General features: G+C 43.2%; 1 protein-coding gene across 2 annotated transcripts in view; it reads left to right on the forward strand.

Annotated features, from left to right (window-relative positions):
* tafa5a (TAFA chemokine like family member 5a) overlaps positions 1–23,634 on the forward strand; it is a 137,026-nt gene that overhangs the window by 105,878 nt on the left and 7,514 nt on the right. For both annotated transcript variants that reach the window (XM_041964243.1, XM_041964244.1), the window contains exon 3: positions 17,019–17,146. In XM_041964243.1, coding sequence (XP_041820177.1) covers positions 17,019–17,146 — 128 coding nt within the window. The remainder of the gene's footprint in view (positions 1–17,018; positions 17,147–23,634) is intronic.

A 23,634-nucleotide genomic window follows, 5' to 3' on the forward strand; every position in this document is an offset into this window, starting at 1 on the left:
GGCCGTGGTGCCCACACACAAACGTGTAAAACAAACACACACGTACAGGCAGCGGCAACAAGAGAGGGATTCTTTTAAACCTGATTTCATTGTGAAATGTAATTATAAGACAACATTATTGTGTGCCAAGTACATCTAATTATGATAGTTATTGGTGTATTGCATGATGTCTGCAGATGTGAAATAATGCATAAGCCTCGTAATCATCAGTCTATTCTTCCGTGTCTACACAACACTGTTCATTACCATCAATGGGCTTTTGCGTAGGAGATTACTTTATTGGCCGTTTTATACAAGATTGTGTGAAATGGTCTTGATTTGTATTCCTCCTACGTGCACACGCACACAAACGCTGCCTCATTTGCATGTGGGTCTCTCAGCAGGGTGTTATGTGGGGTGGTCTTACTGTGCCATTTGAGGTGCCTGGCTCAAAAGCACAGTGTCAGCAGTGGAGGCTTGTTGACAGGGCTACACCCAAAATTAGCACAAATTTTAGACGCGATTCCAGGAAATGAACAATCAAACAAGCAAAGAAGCGAAAATGCGGAGCAAAATTATGCTTGTTTCCATACACGACTGTTTTAAGAAGATTTGGCGTTGGATGATAAACAGCTGGTAATTGGTAAACCGCTGCAGACGGCGAGGGCGCAACCAGATGACAGGATTAAAAAAGAGCGAGCAAACAACAGAGATGTGGCCTCGTTGGTCTGATGTGTTTGTCTGCCAAAGCTTCGAGTTTTATTCTCTGCTTCAGTTCCCACTTTTCCACCTCAGTCAAGTGTAAGAATTTGATATGTTTCAACTTTATTTGGAGTTTCCGACATTTCCATTCATACTCAAGTGAAAATACAAGTACCTCAAATTTTTACGAAAGCAGAACACTTGAGAAAATGTTCTTAGTTGCTTCCCACCACTGCAAATATGTCCTGCTTATTTCGCTCGAGACCAAACAATGTCTAACTTCCCCTCTCTGCTTTGGGATACCTGCAGCACAAAGACAATGACAGAGGCCGTATGAGGTAAAAATGCATCAAACCTGGGAGCGGGGAAAGTTCTGGCATTAATCTAAACTTGGCAGGCAAAGAAAAAAGATAGAATCAAGACTAGAGGCAGATTGGCCAGATTTTGATCTGTAACTCAGCACTTTTCTGGCAAGGAGTGAGGCTGAGGGTGCGGGGGTGGAGGAATTGCGTCGGAGTGAGAGCTAGATTGCTTGCTGGTGCGGCCGCCATGCCAGGTTGGGAGGAAATGACATCAGGGAGAGAGGAGAGGAGACGGGCAGAGGATAGGTAGAAAGAGAAGAAGAGACGAGGCGGAGGGACGAGAGGAGGGAGGTGGAGGATGGATACAGAGCTCAGCCAAGCACTACTCTAAATACATAACTAATGTTCCTTGCGGTGCAACTAGAGTCCCGGCTCATTTATTGTCTCAATAAAGCTTGTCTGACGGCCTCTGCATCGGTTATCAGTCACAGAACCGTCTTAACTGGGTCAAGACCGCTGGGGAGGATGGGATGGGGAGGGGGATCAGTTCAACCTCTCTTTCTCTGTCTCTCTCTGTCTTTGGAGCAGTGGTGGAAAAGCACAGCTGGGGCCCTGTTATCGCTCACACTTAATGGGGGAGAGGTCTTGGAAATTCGGAGTACCAGGACAGATATATTTGGAGCGTTTATCCTTTGAAATGCACACATGCGGCCGAGTGAAGGACACCTGGTGCACGGCAGAGTCAAAACCCTCCATTTGAGTTACTGTGTTGACACTTGACACAATATTAGGAGTTTTCTACATTCAAAGTGACACCTTAAGAGGCAGCTTAATTACATGGGAATGAAATGATGCTCCTTAACAGCAGCTGTTTCTCGACCCCCCCTTTTTTTCCCTTCCGCTTTTTCCTGTGCTCTTCAAGTACAAGCACTCTTAATTTTTTTGGCCTTTTCTATGCTAACACCTGTCAAACGAAATTAATAACACAGGTTGGTGTATTGAGTGAAAAAGACGGGAGGGAGGAAAAAAGTGCAGTATGGAGGATAATGAAGCCTGATAAGTGTTTGTTATTACAGGACAAAAAGTGCCTTAAAAAAATGAAATGAATCATCAGGAGAGGGAACCTGAAGAAGTACGCTGAGAGGCAGCATTAAGTGAATCGAATAACAATAACAGCAGCAAGAGTGCCGAGAAATAAGTTTTCCTCAACACAGGGAGTTAAGGAAAATGAAAGATAATTTGTTGTCCTTTTGAAAACACACAGCGGAGTACGGCTGTGATCTGTAAATACCAGCACATGCATTCAAAAGAGCATACCGTCCTCAATGCTACGAAATATTTCAGCAAAAGAAACTGAAAGGCTTCTTTGAGAGGAACGTCAATATCCAAGTGATAAAAAAATTGCTTTGTTAGCTAAATTGATGAGAAAAGATGAACAAACTAAAAGCATGTCTTTGTTGTCAAAGTTTTTATTCTCTAGCTTTTGTCCGCTCCTGTTCTAATTACTAACAATACACACCTAATAACCGACCTGCACTGTAAACATATACAGGGTTGTTTTTCAGATGAGGACAGACTGTCCATTCTTTTCCATTGTTTTTCCAATAACTGCACAATAAAAGTCAAAAAAAGTGATTTAGCTGCTTGAATCACTGTGCAAAAATGAATGTAGCTGAACTACCTGCAAGCTACTGCAAAAAGCGGTTGAACTACTAGTTTATTACATGTAGTTCACCCAGCGCTGCTGATAATGCTTAGATTAATTGCTCCTGCTGGTATTTTTCCAAATCAAAGCTTAAGATTATTACGTGCCTGACACATTGTGAGCTTCCTCTTTACTCCCAAGGTAATTATCTGAAGCCGGGAAGTGTTCGGGCTCAGAACATCACACATTCCATTACTATTTCATTTTGTTTTCTTGCTCTAATTATTAAATTATCATACACTGTAGCAGCAGAATAGCCAATGAGTTCTGGTGGCCAAAAAAAAAACCCCGGAACCCTGAAGGCATAGAAGTTTACAGAGCAGCTCGTCACCGCTCCCGTCGCCACCCCCCGCCTGCAGGCAGAATGAAAGTGACACCACAAGCTTCAGGCACACTGGGACACTTCTGTATAGGATTATTTATAATAAATATAATGTTCTATAAATATTTTACATTTCATTTATGGCATTCAGGTGACACCTTTAATGAGAACAAGCTGCAGTGTGAAGTGCACACACTTTCTGCATATTTAGAGGCGATTAGAGTCTTCAGAGCCTTAAAGTTGAAGTCCTTAAGGGGGCTGCACAAAACTTATTACAGAGGAGGGGGGTCATAAAAGCAGGAGGGTCATGCTTTGTTTTTGCTGAAGGGAGGGTAGTCTGACTTTTTGTGGGGGGAGAGCAGAGAAAGGTCTTATAACTTTTTCCAATCCCAAATTAATATTTCAGCCTCCCTCCTGTGTGATTAATTCAAGAAAAGGCTCAAATGGGTGCAAATGGTTTAATGTGTGCTGTGGTTCACACCAGTTCTGACTTTTTATTTTAATTTTCCATCACAGTCAATTGGTTGATAGGACCAATATTTCAGCCTTGTGACTACACTTGGATATTCATGTATAAAGCCTCAACCGAAAGTCAAGTTCAAGATGAGCGATGTTGGGATATTCATCATTTTGCTTTGTTTTTCATTAATTTGGACGTGTATTAGTGGCTGTTGTGAAAATTATTTATCACCACTTCAATATTTTAGTTATTAATAGTGAAAGAAGTTGTACCAGCTCAGTATTTTTCTCTCTAAGTGAAGGGGAAGGGTCCAAAGAGAATATTAATAACGCTGCATGGGAGAGCGTTGCTTTTTAAAAAACTGAAATAAACTGAACTGTAAGATTAAAGCCCCCTCCTCACCCCAGTAACTTTCAACAGAGATTTAAGAGTTTTCACGTAATAACGCCTCATTTTTCATAGTGTTAATGTCTGCAGTTTGTTGTTGTTGTTGTTTTTGCAACAGCCACAGTTTATTTGCATTCTTTAATACGTCTCTATATAATAGTTTCCAGTGTAGATGGCGGAGTCCGCCATCCCAGGCTGAATTCAGATCGCCTACCTACACACCAGGGAATCGATATCAGCCTCACTGTTTACTGTTCACGCTTCTCATGCCGTATCAGAGCTGTACTGAGTTACTGCTAGTGCAAACCAAACATTTCCTCATGCCACGGCTTCACAATAAAAGCTCTCAACTGGCGAAACAAAGAGTGGCTTTTGTTTTACATGAAAGTTAGATTTTTACATCATGAGCCCCTGTTTGGATTTGATTTATGCATATAGACATGTCATATCTGATCGAGGGATATTATGTTTTGTATGTCAAATCTTCAACAAAGTTAGCGAGTAACTATGAATGTTGGATAAATATTGAGAAGAAAATCCAGTGTTTCCCTCTGAAATGCAGTGGAGTGAGAGTGCAAAGTGGCATCACATTGAGATACTTACAAACAAGAACTCAAGCAGTTATTTAAGCACTGCATAGCACAGTCACACAGTAAATGTGTGACCAGACACAATCATAAATCTCTATGCATATAAATGAACTACAGCCTGATATTAGCTCATTGCAGATATATCAGTATAAAGAAACTAAATTTTCGTTATTATAGTAGATTGTGTGAAAATAATTTAAATATCACCAAATTTATCTTTACCGATTTTCAAAACTCTATGACTTCAGTAAGTCAGTATCCGCCTCTAATATCCTCGATTTCTAGCATGCAGTATGTCCACATGCACAAACAGCACTCATGCATGGTCACGGATGCATTGACAGGGACGCACACACTCACTGCCAAGTCTTAACAGAGACCAAATGACCTGAAAATAATACGCACTAACCAGATTCAGAGGGAAACCGAACAGTCTTTTATAAGCTGCCTTACACATAGCAGCAATGATTATGCTCTTATCTGCTTTGGGGACTGCACTGAGTTGAATTATCATTCATGCTGTATTGCTGTTTTGCTTAATTGGAATTTGTTTAGTGGGCTTTGTAAGGGAGCAAACAGGGAATAAACAGATTTATGGGGAGCTCTGCCAAGTAAAAGGTTATGCATAATTTAAGGCGGATTAGTTTGGATGTAGAGGTCAATAAGGCTAAATAGACAAGAATCATCAACATCCAGGAAGGAGAAGGGGTGTCTTGAGGGTCCGGGCCTCCACCAGCTGTACAAACTCTTTATTAACAGACGCCAAGGCGTGCTCACATGCATCCAGAAGCATGCATTAGCACACGTTAACACACTCGCACACATACACCTTGCTCATACATCAGTGAGCAGTTTGCAGAAGGCACACTACAGTACGTGTGCAAACTAATTATATCAGTGTGTTTATTTCGGTTTGCAGCCCGAAGGCTTTGTTCTACTTTAGTCTAAGTATGTCACTATGTCATTTATCATCAACTTCAATGTAGTCACCTTCATTAGCGTCGGCTACATCATGATCACAACTGTCATCATAACCCATCATTACAGCACTATGCTGTCCCGCTGCCGAGCATGTCCATTTGTCACGTTTCCTCGCTCTTTGCAATGTTTACGGCTTGTTCAGTCAGCTGCTGATAATGGCAGTATAAGCAAACACTGAGTTTTTTTTCCTCTTAATATAAGTTGCGTCTGTCAGAACGCAGTTCACTCTTGGCACGGCACGCAAGGCAGCGAGTCCCCAAGAGGCTGAGCTGGAAAAAAAGAGTTGTCAATAGCAATGATATGGTGATGGGCTGAGGCGTTCACGTAAATTTTGCGGTCCATTTTACATTATTCTCTACCGTGTTAAACCAAAGCAACTTTTTTGTCTCAATTTTTATAGAGCATCTTAACGGCCAGTTTGAAAGCGCATCTCAAAAATTTTAAAAATGCGGTCGAGCCCAGGCTGAGGCCACGTCCCTCCACCCCTGTAGTACCTGTAGTACCCTGCTCCACTCAGAGATCAGTCAGAGAGTGTTGCCCCAGTGATCCACTATCTTTTCCCAGACCATATACACTACTGTGTTTCAGCTTCTTTCAGCCAATTTAATCTCTAGCTGTTATACATCTTATATATTCATAGAACCATAGTTACATGTGTAACTTCTCTTTAAACATCTGTTTAAACAGCACAATGAAATACTGCACACAATTTCCTAACAGAAAAAAAAGAGGGAGGATTTAAATTACTCTTAAACTCGCAAAGCTTTAGTTGAGTCTCTGCATGACTGGGTGTGATGCACAGTATACATGCTTTCCTGTGTGCCTGACAGAAGTTGTTAAAGTCAGTATGTAAATGTGAGTGTCTGTTGTGTAGGCGTGAACGCATGTATTTGTGACAGACGATCTCGCTGTGCACTTTGCCGCACGTCCCACAGGCCAAGTGTGCATGCTGCATGTGTTTGCTGCACTTGAAGTCAGGCCCCGTGTGGAGCTGCTACACAGCTTGGTGCGCATTGTTTGGTTTCCTGATCCTTTTTATCATATTCGGCACAAACATTTTCCCTCTAACTTTGAATTTGCTTTTACTTACTTCTATTTTCTCATTTCATCTGTTAATCAACAGCCAGAATCACATGGTTAGAATATCGAATGTAATGCAGGAAGTCATTTTCCTGTGTAGGAGTTTTGAGGAGGTAAATTTGTGTTCGCCAGCTGCTTCCAGCTGTGTATGTCAGGGGTTTACTGTTCATCGCTGATGTACTGGTGTCTCTGTAGACACTGGTGTAAAACGATCTCTTCCCACAGACTCCTGTTCAAGGCGACATTTCCTCCTCTGGCTCACAATGCCTTTGGGCTCTCCGTCTTTGAATGTGTGTGTCTGGCGGACCGCACGTGCACGCGTGCGTGTGCGTGTGCGTACGTCCACAAATCAGGGGTTTGCTGTTGGCGTTCAGCTGTGAGGAAATGTCAGAGCGAATCTGCGGATGAATGATATCAGCAGTACCTGGCGGCCTGTACACACACACACACACACACACACACACACACACACACACACACACACACACACAGACGCTGAAGAAAAACATGCCCGGAGCAATGGCACGTCACACAACCTGCCAGTTCTGCACCACAATGGCACCTAGCATGAATAGTGTGCAGGAGAAAGGGGATGTAGCTGGAAACAGCAATGTGGCATCTGGACTTGGGTGGAGATGTTTGGACATGGGGGAACAAAGGAAGACTTATTACAGTATGAGTCTCAGGAATTTTATAGAGAAATTCATAATTAACATGTATATCAAAATATATGGTAAATCGTAAATGGACTGCTTCTTTTCAACTTAAGACGGAATGCTTTACAATTGACCTCTCTTTCACCCCTTCTCACACACACACTCACACCCTGATGGTGACAGAGCTGCCATGCAACGCCATGCTGTCTATCGGGGGCAACTTGGGTTCAGTGTCTTGCCCAAGGACAGTTTGACATATGGACATTTTGTCATATTTCACTGATTTCAACCATTACATTTCTACTTATTCTATTGTAAAGCAAATATAAGAGACCCAAAGACCCAAACTATTATTTCTTGACGGAAAAGAAAGCGTAAATATGCAATTTTTATTGTGGCAATCAGCTTGTATTCACAATATATAACATAAATTGGCTGTTTGTTTGCTGTGTATGTTGCATGAATGGCTGATTTATAAAGAAACAGTTTGATATTATCAGTTTAAGGCTAATGCTCACGATGGTAGTACATTAAAGGGACGCTCGCTCTCGAGCCGAGAGTTAGATGAGAAAATTGATACCCCACATCTTTCCTTGCTAGAGAGAGGGGTACCATTAGCCTAGCTTAGCACAAAGACTTGAAGCAGGGAGGAACAGCTGGCTTGGCAATGCCCAAAGGTAACAAAATCTGCCTTCCAGAACCTCCGACACTCATCTTGTTTGTTTAATCCATGCCTTGAGGTTGCCAGGAAGCCAGCAGAGCCTCCAGGAAGTAGCTGCGCCCGGCCAAGAAATAGTCCTGCACATAACTCCCAAAGAGACGTGTTAATTAGTGAGCTTTAGAGGTGCTGATTGGCATTTTTTTGTTACCTTTGGACAGATATGGGTCAACTGTTTCCAATCAAAATGCTAAGCTAGGCTAATGGTCTCCTGCCTCTAGCGGCATACTCAAGGGGCTGGAATGTAGCAAACATGCTATGACAAATTTTGAACATTTTTAATGAGCGGATGGCAGTTTTTAGCCAGGATGCAGCAAAGACAGAGAGGAAAACAGGAGAAAGGGACAGAGAGCAATTATCAGTTTCTGAAGAACATAACTTTCATCTGAAAATAGAGAACTTAAATTTCAGTCTTGTGTATTGAAGAGCGCCCAGTTGTAAAGCACTGCTGTCGCCTTCCATTAAAGACGTTCATTTAGCACATCAAACGATTGAGAAGAAGCAGTTATCTCGAAATTTACGTAGTGAATATCGTAATAAAACTCTATTTCCTTTTTCTTTATTTTTTCAAAATGAAAAAGTCTGTTTCATGTTCGCAATATCAAAGTTTTAATATAGCATACACGCACCAAGGAGGCATGTAACACGTATTCTCCTGCTTTCATTACCATTGATGTTGTATTCATGATGGTAGAAGATTATTAGGCGACTCTCTCTTGTGCACACAAAACTCGAGGCACCCACACAAGCATACATGCATGCAGGCAGACACAGGGCTGAGGTCTGGAAACGTCAGTCAGCATGCTATCTCATTATTTCTGCCTCTTGAAGTTTCATGAGTGCAGAGGAGCTATTTGGGACACAAATTCACTTCACCCAAAAAACCTCAGGCTTTTTTAAAAGGGGCTTGACAGCTTTTAGTGTGCAGATACTCATCAAGGCCGCCAAACGGGTGGAATAATCTTATGAAAATCAGGCAAGGCACTAGACTGGAAAGGAACAAGCACGGGGAAGGAAAAGGAGGTGATGAGAGGAAAACAGAAGAGGCGAGATGAGATGTAGAGGCGAAGGGAGAGAAAGTAGAAATAGAGGGCAGGCATGAAAGTGCAGAAAGAGAAAATAGTGGTTGTGAGGAGGAGGGGGAGGGCAAGACAAGGGGAAATTAGCTGAGAGGAGATGAGCTGCGGAGGAAAGGGGATAGAGAGCTGGTGGCTAATTACAAAGCGCAGGGATTTATTTCTTTGCATTGGGTTTTTCTCTCACATTCCACTGAGCCTCCTCCTAATTCCTGCAAGGCCCGATTCAGGTTTAGGGAACGTCTGCCTACCACGGCAGGTCAGATAGTACAGTTAATTATCCAGATAGTAGATCCACTGTAAAAGGAGACATGGGAGGGGATTTCCATGATGAAAGCAAATCTCGGAGTCTTAATGGCACTCAGTTGGGCTTTTTCAAGCCGTCTTTTGTTTGACTTTGTTGCCTGACATGTCAGCAAAGAGATTATTCTGTGTGTGTGTGCACGCGTGTGTGTCTCTGTGGGTGTGTTTTCATATGTACGGTGCAAATACTGCTCGTGCATTAGTGAGCTTGCGTGCGTGTGTTGCAGCTTTTCCATTACTTAGCTGCCATTCTTATTCCCACCAACTTCCCACAGCGCAGTGCAGAGGGATCTCAAAGTGGCTGATCACTAAAAATAAAAGCAACTAATAGAGGAGAGGGCAAGAAAGCTTCTGTGTGTGTCCATATGTGCACATGCATCCGTGTGCTGCGGGGGAATTTGCACAGTTAGAGGGAGAAGAACAACACGGGGAAAAAATTATGACAGATTCATAGCACTCCTCCGTGAGATGAAGACACAGTGAATTTGCTTAAAAGGCTATTTGACTAACCATTACTGGAGATGGCGAGGCCTGAGCAGCATGCTGATGCATTAGAGAGGCGAAGGTGAGCAGAAGTGGCAGCGAATGGACAAAGAGCAGAAAGAAAATGAATATGAATGTTGTGTGTATGAGGTTTTTGTGTGTGTGTGTGTGTGTGTGTGTGTGTGTGTGTGTGTGTGTGTGTGTGTGTGTGACAGAGAGAGAGCTCCATTTTGCAAGCAGCTCATTGCAGTGAATCAGGAGTGATGCTGATTTGGCTCTGTCAGACAGCAGTTCAGTCCCTGCACAGAAACTCACAGGCATGCAGGCTGTTGTGCACCACTGTGCTAAATAATGGGAGTGTGCGGAACAAGACACTGTCAGGATCCTGCACATGACTGAAATAGACAAATATGAAGGATAATTGCACTTGTTCTGCATGTGGTCAGCACTTTCGTAAGTGCACGCGCTTTCATCCACACAGACGTGTTAAAATGTGTTGAAAATGTTGCTTAAAAAAAAAAAAAAGCGTAATCCAACCATATCTGGTGTCCAACATCAGCAGCCCTTGACACACTGCTGATTCTGCCACCTGCACAGGGCATATCTGATCTGTACAGTTTGTAATTATCTTTGCACATCTTCTTATCTTAGCACCATCTCCTAAAGAGTGCTGCACTGCATTTATTACACCAAGATCTGATCTGTCTTTAGGTCTACTTTCTGTCTCTCTTGTCTGCTTTCTCACTATCTTCCTCCCTTCTTTCTACCTTATTCCCGCACACACACACAAGCCCATCTTTCTCCTGCCATAGCAGGCTTGGCATGGCATTAGACAGAATTTATTAGGCCAAGATGCTGGCTGTTGACATCAATGTGATCTACCATTTGGTGGGAAGATAAGTGTCCCATGGAGGGTGTAATAATGTTCTCTCCCTCTCTACTCCTTATCTCCTGCTGATGAAACCACGGCTGATACCTTTCCTTACACATAGCATCAAACCTGTGTGTATGTGTGTGTGTTTATTGCTGTCCATCCCTGCCATGTCTGCTTCTGCCTGCCTGCCTGCCTGTGTGTGTGTGTTTGTGTGTGTGTGTGGATGTGTTTAAGGGATGCTCTCATTTCATATCACCCCGGAATCTTCTAAGTTTCACCATAAGCCACTGCCCTCACCCCAGCACACACAGCAGGGCCACGGTCGAATGGGAACAGATAGCGTCACTATCAGCCAAGATGTTGCTGGGAGATGAGTAAAGTTGGTGACGCGAATCCGTATGTGAGAGATTAGGGCTGTGTCTTAACTTGCCTTTACACTTTCTGATTGCCCATATGATAAATCCCAGTTACTGGACGAGTTGCCTGTTCTCCATTCTGTTCTTTTCAATAGGTAACTATAAATTTGGGGAATCATCACAGGCTGCTGCATTTCCAATCACTTTATCTGGCTATAAAGTCCAAAGCAATGTAAACAAACATATCACTGCTATGAAAAAAAATGTTGGCAAACAAGTAGTTCAGTTGGTAGAGATACTGTAATCTCGGTAGGATTAGCTTCAGCCTTCTATCTGTTGAAGCTAATAAGTTGTCACACTGTTGCGTGTCCCAGTTATTTCGTTTTTGGGCATGTTGCACAAAATTGGATCTGAACTTGATCCGGGAGCCACCACAGCTGGAGATTAAAGCCCCACGACGCCAAAATATGCTTAAACGCTCAGCTTTTGCTTGTCACAAGAGCAGTTAGCCACATTTAGCCATGTAATTTAGCCACAATGCGGTTACAGCATGAGTGCTGGGGAAATACTGAGCATACAGATGGATGGCAAAGAAGTGGATTGTGCTGCAGAGGTAGTTTGAGAAGTTCCTTTGGATTTTGGTGCTTTTATTTCACCGGGAAACTGGGTCACTAGAGTCCTTTGTAGCTGCTGTGAATGCTAACTGCAGCTCACATCATCCACAAAGGAGCAAGCTAAAACTTTTCAGAGCCACCTTTCAAGTCTACAGGTGGTGAGCATCTGGTCCTTAAAATATGAGGTTTTGGTGGAGTATTCCTTTCAAAATCATGAAAATGATAACTGAGTCAAGCGAGGGTGCTGACAATAGCTGTAATGACAGATTAACAGGAGATAAGAGATAAATGAATTATTATTGGGCCACTTGTGAGCAGCTCAACATGTTAGCAAAAAGTTGTTTTCCTAACATGTTGCTTATCAACACATCAAGTATGGAGCAATGTTAGCATTCAAATGTGACATTACTGTTTTTTAGCTCTGTTTTTGGTCTCCACCAATTCCTGAAGGACTTAGCCAGCTTTCTAGATGCCAAATCTTTAGGTTTACCACCTAGAGACTGGCATCGGCTGCTGTATCAGGGCTTTGTCACTGAAAACAACTGCCTGCTGCGACTAAACTTGCTAAAAATATGACGCTAAAATCCTCCTTAGAGCAGAGGGAAATTGCTGAGTTGGATGATAACAACAAACAACACCTCTCAGACCACCCACAGCCATTTGATCCATTGTTGTTATAGTAAAAATATTGATCAGAGCAGCTTTAAGTTGTGGTGTCACAATTGTTATAACTTTAAGTTGCCAGCAGCACAGAATGATCGACCACGACACGTGGAAATGTGTTCTGTCAACACGAGATGTCCGCGTGGTTACACACCTGAATCTTACATCAACTGTGAGGTCTCAACAGCAGGGATCAAAAATAACCTGATGCTCGTTTCAACACAGTCAGTGAAATACGAAGACTGTAGGCTTCACCGATAGAGCTGTATCCTCTCGAACACATGCTGAGAGGAGCACTTACTGACACATGTAACAGCATTAATTCCCTCATTACGGTTATTTACCTGACGCCACTTTACATCTTCATCAGCCGAGGGTCACCCCACTGGATGGTAATTCAGAAGCGAAACAAAACTTGTTAACGAACTGTATAAGTGACCTCACTGACAACGTTCATTAGATAAATTCACAGCCGTGGATTAAATGAGAGGAGGAAGAAAAAAATATCTTCAGAACCCTTCTCGACCTCACATCTGAAATTCTGTCCTTTCACCTTAGTGAATGCTGTGTTTTCAATATGTCCTCTAATTTTCTCTTCTGCGCTCTCGCCTCTGTTTTCCATTTACAAAGCCGGCTTCACATCCTGTCCCCTACACCACGCTGACTGCCGCTGAGGCAGCGCTGGCTGCAGATGCAGATTCCCAACGCTTTCTTGTCCTCCAGATTTACATAAAATGGAAATGTGTCTTTTGGCGCTGGCATACTTCACACAAACCACACAAATACAATACAAATAATAAATAAATATGTGATAAAATGTTTAAAAGATAAAATAGGTTCTTTATGAAGGAAAAGACGAGGGCGAGGGGAGTCATACTGTGTGTGTGTGTGTGTGTGTGTGTGTGTGTGTGTGCGTGTGTGTTGGGAGGAACAGTCACAGGAAATGGACTGAAGGATTTCTTGAAGTGCGTAGTTTGAAGGCAGCATCTGGATTGGTAATTCAGAGGATGGCTGAGTTCACTGAAACTGTTGCTTTATTGTGATGTTTTCATACCATGAAATGAAGAGATGAGAACATGCTTAGTCAGTGATCTACTGTCAGATTTGAAAATATCCATTCCAGATTTGTGAATTTGATCAGCAGGGTGGGTTTATTCTCAGTTACTCGTGCCTGTGACCCGCTCTGTCCACTGCCCTTGTATGCTGATTGGCTTGTATTGTAGGTAGAACCCGCTCTATCCACCCTCAGCTTGTCTTCTTGACACAGCTCCTTGTCACCTTCGGGTCTGAGACAGTTGATGATGTCTTGGCTTTTCAGATTGCTGGTTAGGAAACGTTGTCAGACGCAATTCCAGTGCTGGAAAGGTTCGAGGGGAGGGGGGGGTTTCAGGCGCTCGTGTTTGTTTTTTCAGCATGCTGAACCCTTTAGGGATGCAAACATGACAGCAGTGTAAGAAACACTCAAATCCACAGGACCAGATAGCGGCTGACATTCATAACAGATGAGTGCTTAGCATTTCAGGACGTCCAGAAGTGGACAGCCAACGATAGGCAGGATCTGGCAGGAGCGGGGTTCTGTGCCTGACTTGTGGCTGATCTACAGCAAACGTCCATTGCTGACAACACTTCCAGATATTTGAGATATTTGAAATTGCATTGCTCCCCACTTGCAACCTTCCCCCCGAAGCGAAAATATTCAAGCCGCACGTTTTCGACTGTTTGAGTATTTGTGCAGCTAGCCTTGAGGCGAGCTGCAGTAGCGTCAAGTAATTCAACCTCAAGCAGCTTGTCAGCAAAATGCACTCAACAATAATAATGCTTTACACTGGTGTCAATTTCAAGCTCACTGTTTACTGTGCTGACACAGTGCTCATGGTACTTTCATTATTTAGCCATGTAGTGCTTGAGAAGGTACACATATTTCATGGATTGATTGATATATAGATATTGTTTATGGTGTGCAGATATTAGCATTGGGTGCTGTGCTCACTGATGATCTATATGCAAGGTTATGACAGCTACTGAAGGTGCCCTTAGAGCAAATTTATAGATATGAGCACAATTCCCTAATATTTTATCAGACAGCCAGCATGTCATGAACATGATCTATGCACGCCCTAAACTTCATTCTGGGTTTCACTGTTATCCATTAAAGATGCGCACGAATATGAGCATAAATGAAAGTATCCGTCCTCCTTTATCTTGCACGTACTTTGTAATAGTCAAGAATGTTATCTCGATATTCTTCTCCTTTACTTTGTCTTCCTCTTCTTCTATCTCAGTTCATCTCTGTTCATTTTCCGTCTCTGATTTGCATATTCAGGTGGACACGTGTTAGCCGAGTCATTTTTTAATGTAATTTCTGATTCGTGTGAGATTGTGAGCCGACCCGAGACACAGGGCTGTGATTAGAGACTTATCTTCAGAGGGTTTTCTCATTGCACCAAAAAGCACCTCATTACACCACATTCATAATGACCCTTAAATTCTCTTCTACCCCCCCCCCACCACAACAGCCACGACTTCCATACATTTCTAAAAATGTTATTTGTTTACAAAAATAATGTTTGTTTGCAATGAAATGTCCAGGGTAGCTTGAATGTCTTGGAGGTGGCAGATGATTTTGTTTTGGTTGTTATTATGCAGTCAAGTGCTGGTATATTATTATGGAGGCACTTTTCCAAAGCCGTAGATTTAATGTAAATGTATGATCCTATGACATCTTCTTCAAATGCTTATTGATGATTCATTCTGCCTCATTGGCTCTCACAGAAACAGCATATATTATGTCTGATTTTCTTTTACGAGTTGACTGCTGATACCTTCATAGCACTATACGATGGTAATGTCGCCCCATGGCTCTGTCAGATGAGTTCAAATACCCCTTCACTGACACCACCGCCATGTTCCGCAGGTGGTGCTTTTGAAGTGATTTTAAATCCAATTATATTTAGTACAAATAAAACTGGATACTCCTGTAGCTCAACTCCTCAAGTAATTTAAAGGAATTTGAGGAAGGAATTTAGCAGTTTCTTGCATTCTGCAGCATTTCAAACAGGATGGACTAATTTGTTAGCCCTGCACGTGAGCTCCTTCCACAAGCTTTAAAAGTGTGTGACATTTAATGCATCCCACAAGTCTCAGTCGTAAAACATGTTTTAATTTGTATCTTTTTTGAGTAGTAACATTGTCTCAGTCTGCTCTCCTGTATTTCAGTTCGAAACGTCAGTTAATGAGTTCCTACGTTTCCCAGAAAAGCCCCAGGCTGGAGCGTATCACACTCACTTGTGCTGTTGGCTTCGCTTATAGGCCGAGCCATAATTACAATGATGATAAATATAGAGACAATTAAATGTGATTTTTTTTTCAGGTTGAGGAGAGTGCAGCTGCAATGCAACCTTTCAATTCAACAGCTCGTTTAGACTTCACATGTCTCATAGTCTCTGTTTCATTTGGTTTTTCTGCATTTTTGTCCCAATATTTTGTCCTTGAAAGTGTCAAAACTTTCTTCTTTTTCAGTCAGAATCCATTGAACCCTGAGCAACAGCTGGGCTACGAGTAGCCCTGGTTGAGAACCATCGATATAGAGGCTAGTGTTTGTCACTGGAAGTGAAAAGCTAAGCAGGGAAGGTGAATGAGAAACACTATCTCAATAATTATCAGTGTTGACTAAACTTGGCACTAAACTACAGTGTGACTTTCTCAAAATGGATATTTTAGGCTAAATAATTGAATCAGAGTTTTAAAAAAAATCAATAAAACATTGTTTCCTTCATGCTTTGACCCACTTCTGCAATGGAGCAATGGAGGTTTGCAAAGACATGAAAACACAGGACGATGGTTCTGACTCTTTTTGGGACGGGATTTAGAGAAATGCACATAAACAAAAAGGAAGCAGAGATCATCCTGTTGAAAGATTGCAGCTGCAACATCATTCTCCTCAAACAGGAAAAAAAAAACATTTAATTGTGACTATATTTTTCATGGTTTTCATTATGGCTCAGTCTATAAGCGAAGCCTACAGCACAAGTGAGTGTGATACGCTCCAGCCTGGGGCTTTACTGGGAATTGTAGAAACTCATTAACTGAAGTCTAGAGCTGAAATACAGCAGAGCAGACTGAGACAATGTTACACTTTAAAAAAAAAAAAAAGAAGCACAAATTACAACATGTTACGGTTAAGTCTTGTGAATGCATTAAATGTCACCGATTTTTAAAACTTGTTGGAAAAGCTTATGGACAGATTTACAGAATATCCCAGTTTGAAATGCTGCAGAATGCAGGAAGGGCTGTTAACTTGCTAAATATCATTTGTGATGTTTGAATTTATTTACCTGACTGATCACAGCTCTCTCCATCTCTCTCCATCTGTCTGACTTCCTCCATCTTTCCCACATCTCTCACTGTCACCCTCCTCTCATATCTCTCAATTGTCTCTTCCCTTCATTGCTCTTCATCTATCTGCACATCTCATCTCTCTCCAACGTCCACCCCCTGCATCTCTCCATCTTTTTCCACTCCATTTTTATGTATTTCAACCTCTTTTTCCCCAAATTCCCCTTTTCCATCATTTTCCATCATGTTAAATCTTTGCCTATATCCATCTTTCTCCATCTGTCATCCCTCAACCCACCCTCTCCATGTTAATCCTTACATCTCTGCATCCACCTCTCGCTATCGTCTCTCCTCCTCTGTTGATTTTTCCCCTTTTTTTTCCTCGCCTCTCTAATCGCTCATTCTCTCTCCCTCCGTCTGTGTTTCCTGCAGCTGGTATTGTTCGGAAAAAGCAGTGGTGTGAGATGGTGCCATGTTTGGAGGACGAAGGCTGTGACCTGTTAGTCAATAAATCTGGCTGGACTTGTACACAGCCCGGAGGCCGAGTCAAAACCACCACGGTGAGTTCAGGCTCTCTTTTAGCCCCCCCACGTTACACAATCCACTCACAACCAGTAGGTGTGTTCAGAATGTGTGTGCTTAGTGCTCCAGTGGGACAGAGAACAACATGGCCGCGAAGCTGACAATGAAGCATTTGCATATCAAATCGATTAAGGACTAAGGACACATTTAGTTTAATTTCTTTAAATGATTGAATAGTTGTGCTCTCCAAACATTACTGTGAAAAATCCATTTTAACAAGCACAATCATTGATTGTACAAGAAAATAGAACCACTTTTGAGCCTTGGCTCTCATAGAAAGCTAATCTAAATACATGTGTCCACAGCTACTGATTTGAACTTTCCATCTTCCAGCTGCCTGACATGAGAGTGTGTTTAGATATTGTAAAAATCCTGGGCAATACCGATTGCTCAAGAATAGGTATTTTACATTTTCATTAACGAAGTACGTGCAAAATTCTGTATGATTTGTAGTGTTAGTGAAATATACTGTTCAAACTACTCTGACTGAGATTATGTACAGTTTGAGAGATGAAATAGTTAAAACTCTAAGCAATACAACACACTCTTGCTTAGTTTAAAGACATGTTTCCTGAAATGTTTTGTTAGCAACGTTAGCATTCATCTGGATTCTTGCTTATGGCCGCCCGACGGATTTAAGTCCACTGTTCTTTTAGCTCTGTTTGGGCTCCACCAAATCCCAGAGAAAAATGTGGCCCTTTAGCTGCTAAATGTTTTTTCCTGATCACCAGAGATGCTAGGCGCTAACTTTGCCTGCCTGTAGGTTGGTACCGGACAGGTGTCATACGCGTTTTTCTCTGCCGGAAACAATAATAATGAGAGCATTTGGACTGAATCAAACCAATGAAGCTGTGGGAAAAAAGAGACCTGAAAGATGCTAAAATAAAATAAATACAATAATTTTTCAGCAAAAATGATGCCGCCTTGCTTCAATCAGCTCCACTATGTTGAAAAGCATGAAACCTACACGGTCATTCAAGTCCTAGATTGCACTTTTGAGATATCCAACTGTCGCCACATTACTGCATGCTGGCCCAGCTCGCACGCTGTGAGCCACGAGTACGCCGATGACAGCAGAAACTCAGTTAAGCATTCACGTCACAACCCCCTAAAAAATGTCTCTCTCCCGCCCTCCTCATCTTCAGCTCATCTCCACAAACTCTACGTGGTTTGTTTACTTCCTCGTCGCCCGCAATTAGCTTGAATTAGGGACGCTCTTAATGTTAATGGTGGCAGCAGATGGGGAGCCGCCGCTTGTATTCGCCGAGATGCCGCCCATTCATTCAACCGCCCGTCCTTCATACCCCATCCCCGGCTCTCCAAGCCTCCTCCTCCTCCCCCTCCCCCTCCTCTCCACTTCACCCCCAACTCCAACAAATACAACTCCCCGCCGCCCTGCGTCCTCCCACTGCTTTCACCCCACCGCCTGCTTTGCAAGAGACGTAAACACTGTTGCTCTCCGCCTGTATGCGCAGCCTATACTGTAGCAATTAAAGAGGTCTCAGCTGAGAAACATGTTACACAACACACACACACACCACAGCTGCCCTATCTGTGAATGTCAATGGGTGAACACTAAGGACCAGTGGGGCATCATTAATGCATCTGTCATGATTTAGTCATCAGCTGACTAACTTGTTTATGCCTTCCTGCTGAAAGACAAACACACACACATACATAGCAGTTACACACGCTGAGTGCTGAGCCCAAATGATGTGGTTTATCTGTTAGCTGCTGCCCCTATGCTCTCACTGTGTGTGTGTGTGTGTGTCACACAGCGGCCTGACACCAGCCTGAATATACCTGCTTGTAGGTGACAGCCGTTACATGTTCCACCTACAGTGTAATTTGTTATCTGGACAGGCAGCAAGCCCAACACCCCCCCCCCCCCCCCCCCCCCCTCCACACACACACACACACACACACACACACACAACACACACACACACACACACACACACGATCATATGCAACATATAGCTGGATCCATTTATTATATATGACAGATATAAGAGCTAGTGTGTGTGTGTGTGTGTGTACTTGTGATGAGGGGGGGTTGTGGTCACAGTGTCTTTGAAGGCTAATAGATCTGATTCATGTGCATTCTCGCATGTATGTTAACATGCTCTAACTGATGTCTGCTGGTTTCCAGCTGTTTGCATATTCATACTTATGACTATGTGTCCCTGCTTACCTGCAAAGCCGGCCCCGTACACTTTGGCCTACTTGTATATTTCGTATCCTGCTTAGGATGTCAGTCAACGTACCTCTCAGCGCTGACAACATGTGGGACGTGACAGGTATTCCTTGCTTGCTTCATTGGCTACTTTAAGCTTGGTGACAGCTAGTCAAATGGCTGGACAGCTATGTGCACTCATCTGTGCCAGCCTGTGTGTATGTGTGTGTGTTTAAGCGGCTTTCACTGTCAAGGACTCTAATACTGGCAACAAGCAGGCTCAGGTCACTGTTTAAAATTCTCCTATAAATACAACCCAGATTCCAGAAAAGTTGGGACGAACTGTTTTTTTACTGTTGACAGTTTTTCAAAGTGTTCCTGAGTCCATTAGGTAACATCCTTTATCCAATCATGTGTTCACAAAGTGCTGAACCTCCACCCTTGCTTGTGAACGACTGAGCCTTTCCAGGATGCCCCTTTCATAACCAATCATGATACTATCACCTGTTACCAATCAACCTGTTTACCTGTGGAATGTTCCAAACAGGTGTTTTTGGAGCGTTCCACAACTTTCCCAGTCTTTAGTTGCTCCTGTTCCGACTTGTTTGAAACATGTTGCTGCATCAAATTCAGAATAAGCAGATATGATGATGAAGCTGATGAGGTAAAACATTAAATATATTTGTACTGTTTTCAATTGAGTATATGTCAAACATGATTAGCACGTGATCACATTGTGTTTTATCGATGTTTTCGATGTTTTACAAAGCGTCGGAGGAACTGGCTTAATGTGACCGCTCCCTTTAATCTTGGGCCTGTTGAGGAAAGTCGGCAAGATTTCAGGACATTGCTTCATAACCGTGCGTGTAACCTAAAATTGCCTAAAATGCATTAAAGGTTAAGGCCAATTCTCCGAAGCAAAAATTACATAAACCTCTTGTTATCAGGCCACCTAAGGGAGAACCACAGGCAAAAACAAAACAAACAATTTACTCCTCAGCCTCCCCCCGGTTAACTTTGAACAAATGGCCCCTTCCCTAAGGCTTTTCAAGGTCAAACCCAAACTGCAGCCGCCCCGATATCGCCTACGGATGACTGTTGGCTGTGCACAGTCCAGTGAGCATGTCCGACCTGTCTGTCAGGTGTTTGTGCGAAAACATCAATGCAGACAAACAGACATGTCCCTCAGGGCATTTGACTAAGCCGAGTCAATCTGACTCAGCCCCTTAGCCCCATAAAGGGCTATTTTGGACAAATGTCAGGAGGCAGTTTGCGTGTGTTGGTCAAACGTTGGAGAGTTTGTGTTTTCTCTGTCAAACAGAGAGAGACTGTTGTTCAGGTTGACACCGCTGACCTGTTCTCTTACCTTTAGTCGGCTCAGTGTGAGCTGCACAGCGGATTAGATGTATGCCGTGCGTTCTCCCTCAACCTACAGAATGTCACTCATCCCAGCGGCCACCATCTGACGTGCGTGTGTTCAAAAATAACGCCCCCGCATGCTTGTTTTTCCCCACATTTTCTCCCTCCTATCCTCCTCTGTGTCCTGATCTCCATGCATTTATCTTAGCCCGACCCCACTTTGAAGAGTACACGTTGTTCCTGTCAATAAAAACACAATATGGATTTCTTCTAGGGACGGCGCCAGAAGAAACGTATGAAGATTGATACGCGCTTGGCTTGTTGTTGACAGCGACATTTTGGGCGAGGTTACTTTTATTAGCGGCGTGCGAAAACGGCAGCTGAAAAGGACACATATCAAACAGAGGTGCACTTGCTTTAGCACATAATTTATTTCAGCATCAAGAGTCTCGCTGATGCAGTGACGAGTGTCTCCTCTAAAGGGCTGACCTAACAGAAAATGGAATTCCTCAGATGAACCATTTCAAGCTCTGAGACTGTAAATGAGCTCCTTGGGTTCACTTGACTGCATTAATGAAACGATAAATTGCACATGGACACTGAACTGCATGTCCATCAGTAACCACTCCATTGTCTTTGTGTTTTATCTGATTACATAAAGCTGGATTTCTGCCAAGATGCAAGCCTTCATGACGACCCGCACGGACGTTAAAATGATAAATAATCACTTATAGAAGTACTGGCCAGAAAGATTCGTCAAAATGAAACTGACGCAACGACACGTTCAAGTGCTCTGACGGTTCACGGAAAAGGCCTGAAAGTGGCCTGTAGTCAGAGCAATGCTCGGTATCTCAAGACTTTGGAGGGTTTAAGCTTATCCAACACCAAAAACATGAGAGCGCACATGAGGCAAATGGATTCAGCTATGTTTATGTGTTCTACGGGCAGCAAACGTTAGCATGCCTGGCTAACTAGCTTGCTATTTACAGTAGAAACCTAGCATTGTTTCCAAATGCAAACTCAGCCCTAAAATGCAGGGACCAGGCTAATCAGCTGGCGAGGATGAGCTAGCTGGCACATGTAGCTTTATAACCTCAGGCTTTTAGCATCATATGTACATTATATCATACTGTATATGTAGTCATACGTGCATATTTCAGAACCTTTAACAACGTTCATATTTTAAGCCTGCTGGAGACAGTATTAATTAAACAACTCAGAGAGTTTTAACATTAGCATTAGCTTACACTGAAACGCTCAAATGGAAAGCTTTGCAGATATACTGCAAAAGTAACTAGCTAGCTTTTACATAGCAACCAGGGGTTCATTTCCTACTCCCAGTACAAACTACTTTCCCCCTCGATGATGCTAAATGATTTGAATATACGTTTTATCACTGTAACCGCAGTCAAACGCCGCCTTTGCTGCCTTTCCAAAACGCTCTCTCGCGACACGCAGCCTCAGCAGTCATCTCCCATACCTCCTTCCCTCAGTGAAAGGCTTGCTGCTGTCTCTCTCCAGAGAGGACGACGCTCTGCGGCGTGCCCTCCACCATTGCAGACTGGCAGATGAAACGGTGCGAGGAGCTGCGGGGAGCTCAGCGAGGAAGGGGGAGAGCGGGCGCGCCATTAGGGAGAAAAGCGAAAAATCACCTCGGGTTATCTGACGGCTTTTTTTTTTGTGACAGCCCGGTAAGACGGGGTTCAAAACAGAGACGGGAAGGCGGTGGCTGGGAGAAGAAAAGAGCAGCGTGACAGAGATTTGAGCCAGTCAGATGTAAATAAAACATTATCTAAGTCATTTTCTGTTGGCACTCATCAAGCACTCGCTCTTGTTGTTCAGCCTCTAAGTGCCTGTTCAGGCTGTAGAAGAGGACATTCCTTTCAGTTGTAGTTTTTCTCTAAGTTATAATTGCACAAAATGCAACTACAGGAAAAAACAAAAGACTTTTTCTTTGACGTCGTCCGTGCTGTTTACATAGCCTCCAATAGACCATGCGTGTTTTGGCCGATGTTTTATGATGATTCATGTACAGCAGCTCACTGAAGGAGAGCATTTGTTACCCTGAAATGCACTGACTTGTCTTGTTGAGTGCTGTGCTTTCCACTTGTGATGATACAGCGCACCATCATTTCCCAACGATGCAGGAAACAGTGACTCAGAATGTATAAAACACTCTGAAAACAACTGAGTTTACTGAAAATCTTTAAATGTCTAACTGGGCCCAATCAGGGCCGACCTAATGCATCATACGTTTCATTAGGTCGGTCCTGATTGGGGTATTTAGGCTGTGAGCAAAGTGCTATGAGCAGAAGTGGCACCTACTGAGAGGAAGACAGTGATTACTGTAATCAAGACTTTTTCAGAGAGGAGAGAAGAGAAGAGGAAAATTAGTAGACGGAGAAAGAAGCAAAGAAAGAAAAAAGATAGGTTAGGAAGGGCGAGCTGGCCGGAAAGACCGGAGTTGAGGATGGGGAGCAGAGGAGGAACAATCCACGCTGGTAACACGGCACAGGAAACATGTTTTAGCATGAGTGTAATGCTTGATAGCATGAGCTCATGGGTATCCATATGCATATTTTATGCACTCGGGGGTATATGCACAGAGATAAAGGCTGTTTTCATCCTCACACAAACAGCCTTTCTCTACAAAGGTTGCAGTTTACATATGACAATCCCCCGGCCAGTGTGCCCCTCCCTGTAAGCTTGCAGAGTATTTACGCATTTATACATCTGTCAGTGACAGCATGTGTTCGGCAGAGTATGAAAAGCTCTTTTTCGATTGGGGTTTGTAAGCCACTGCTGAGGGCCTCCCTCCTACACCCCCCCGCCTCATCACTTCCTTTCTGTTTCTTCCTCTCCCTGCGGAGAGGCTGGGGCTGATGGGATCCCCCCAAAGCCCCACCGTCACCGCGTCTCCTCCTGTGGTTC

This window comes from Chelmon rostratus, chromosome 22 (assembly GCF_017976325.1).
Source record: "Chelmon rostratus isolate fCheRos1 chromosome 22, fCheRos1.pri, whole genome shotgun sequence".
Lineage (NCBI taxonomy): Eukaryota > Metazoa > Chordata > Actinopteri > Chaetodontiformes > Chaetodontidae > Chelmon > Chelmon rostratus.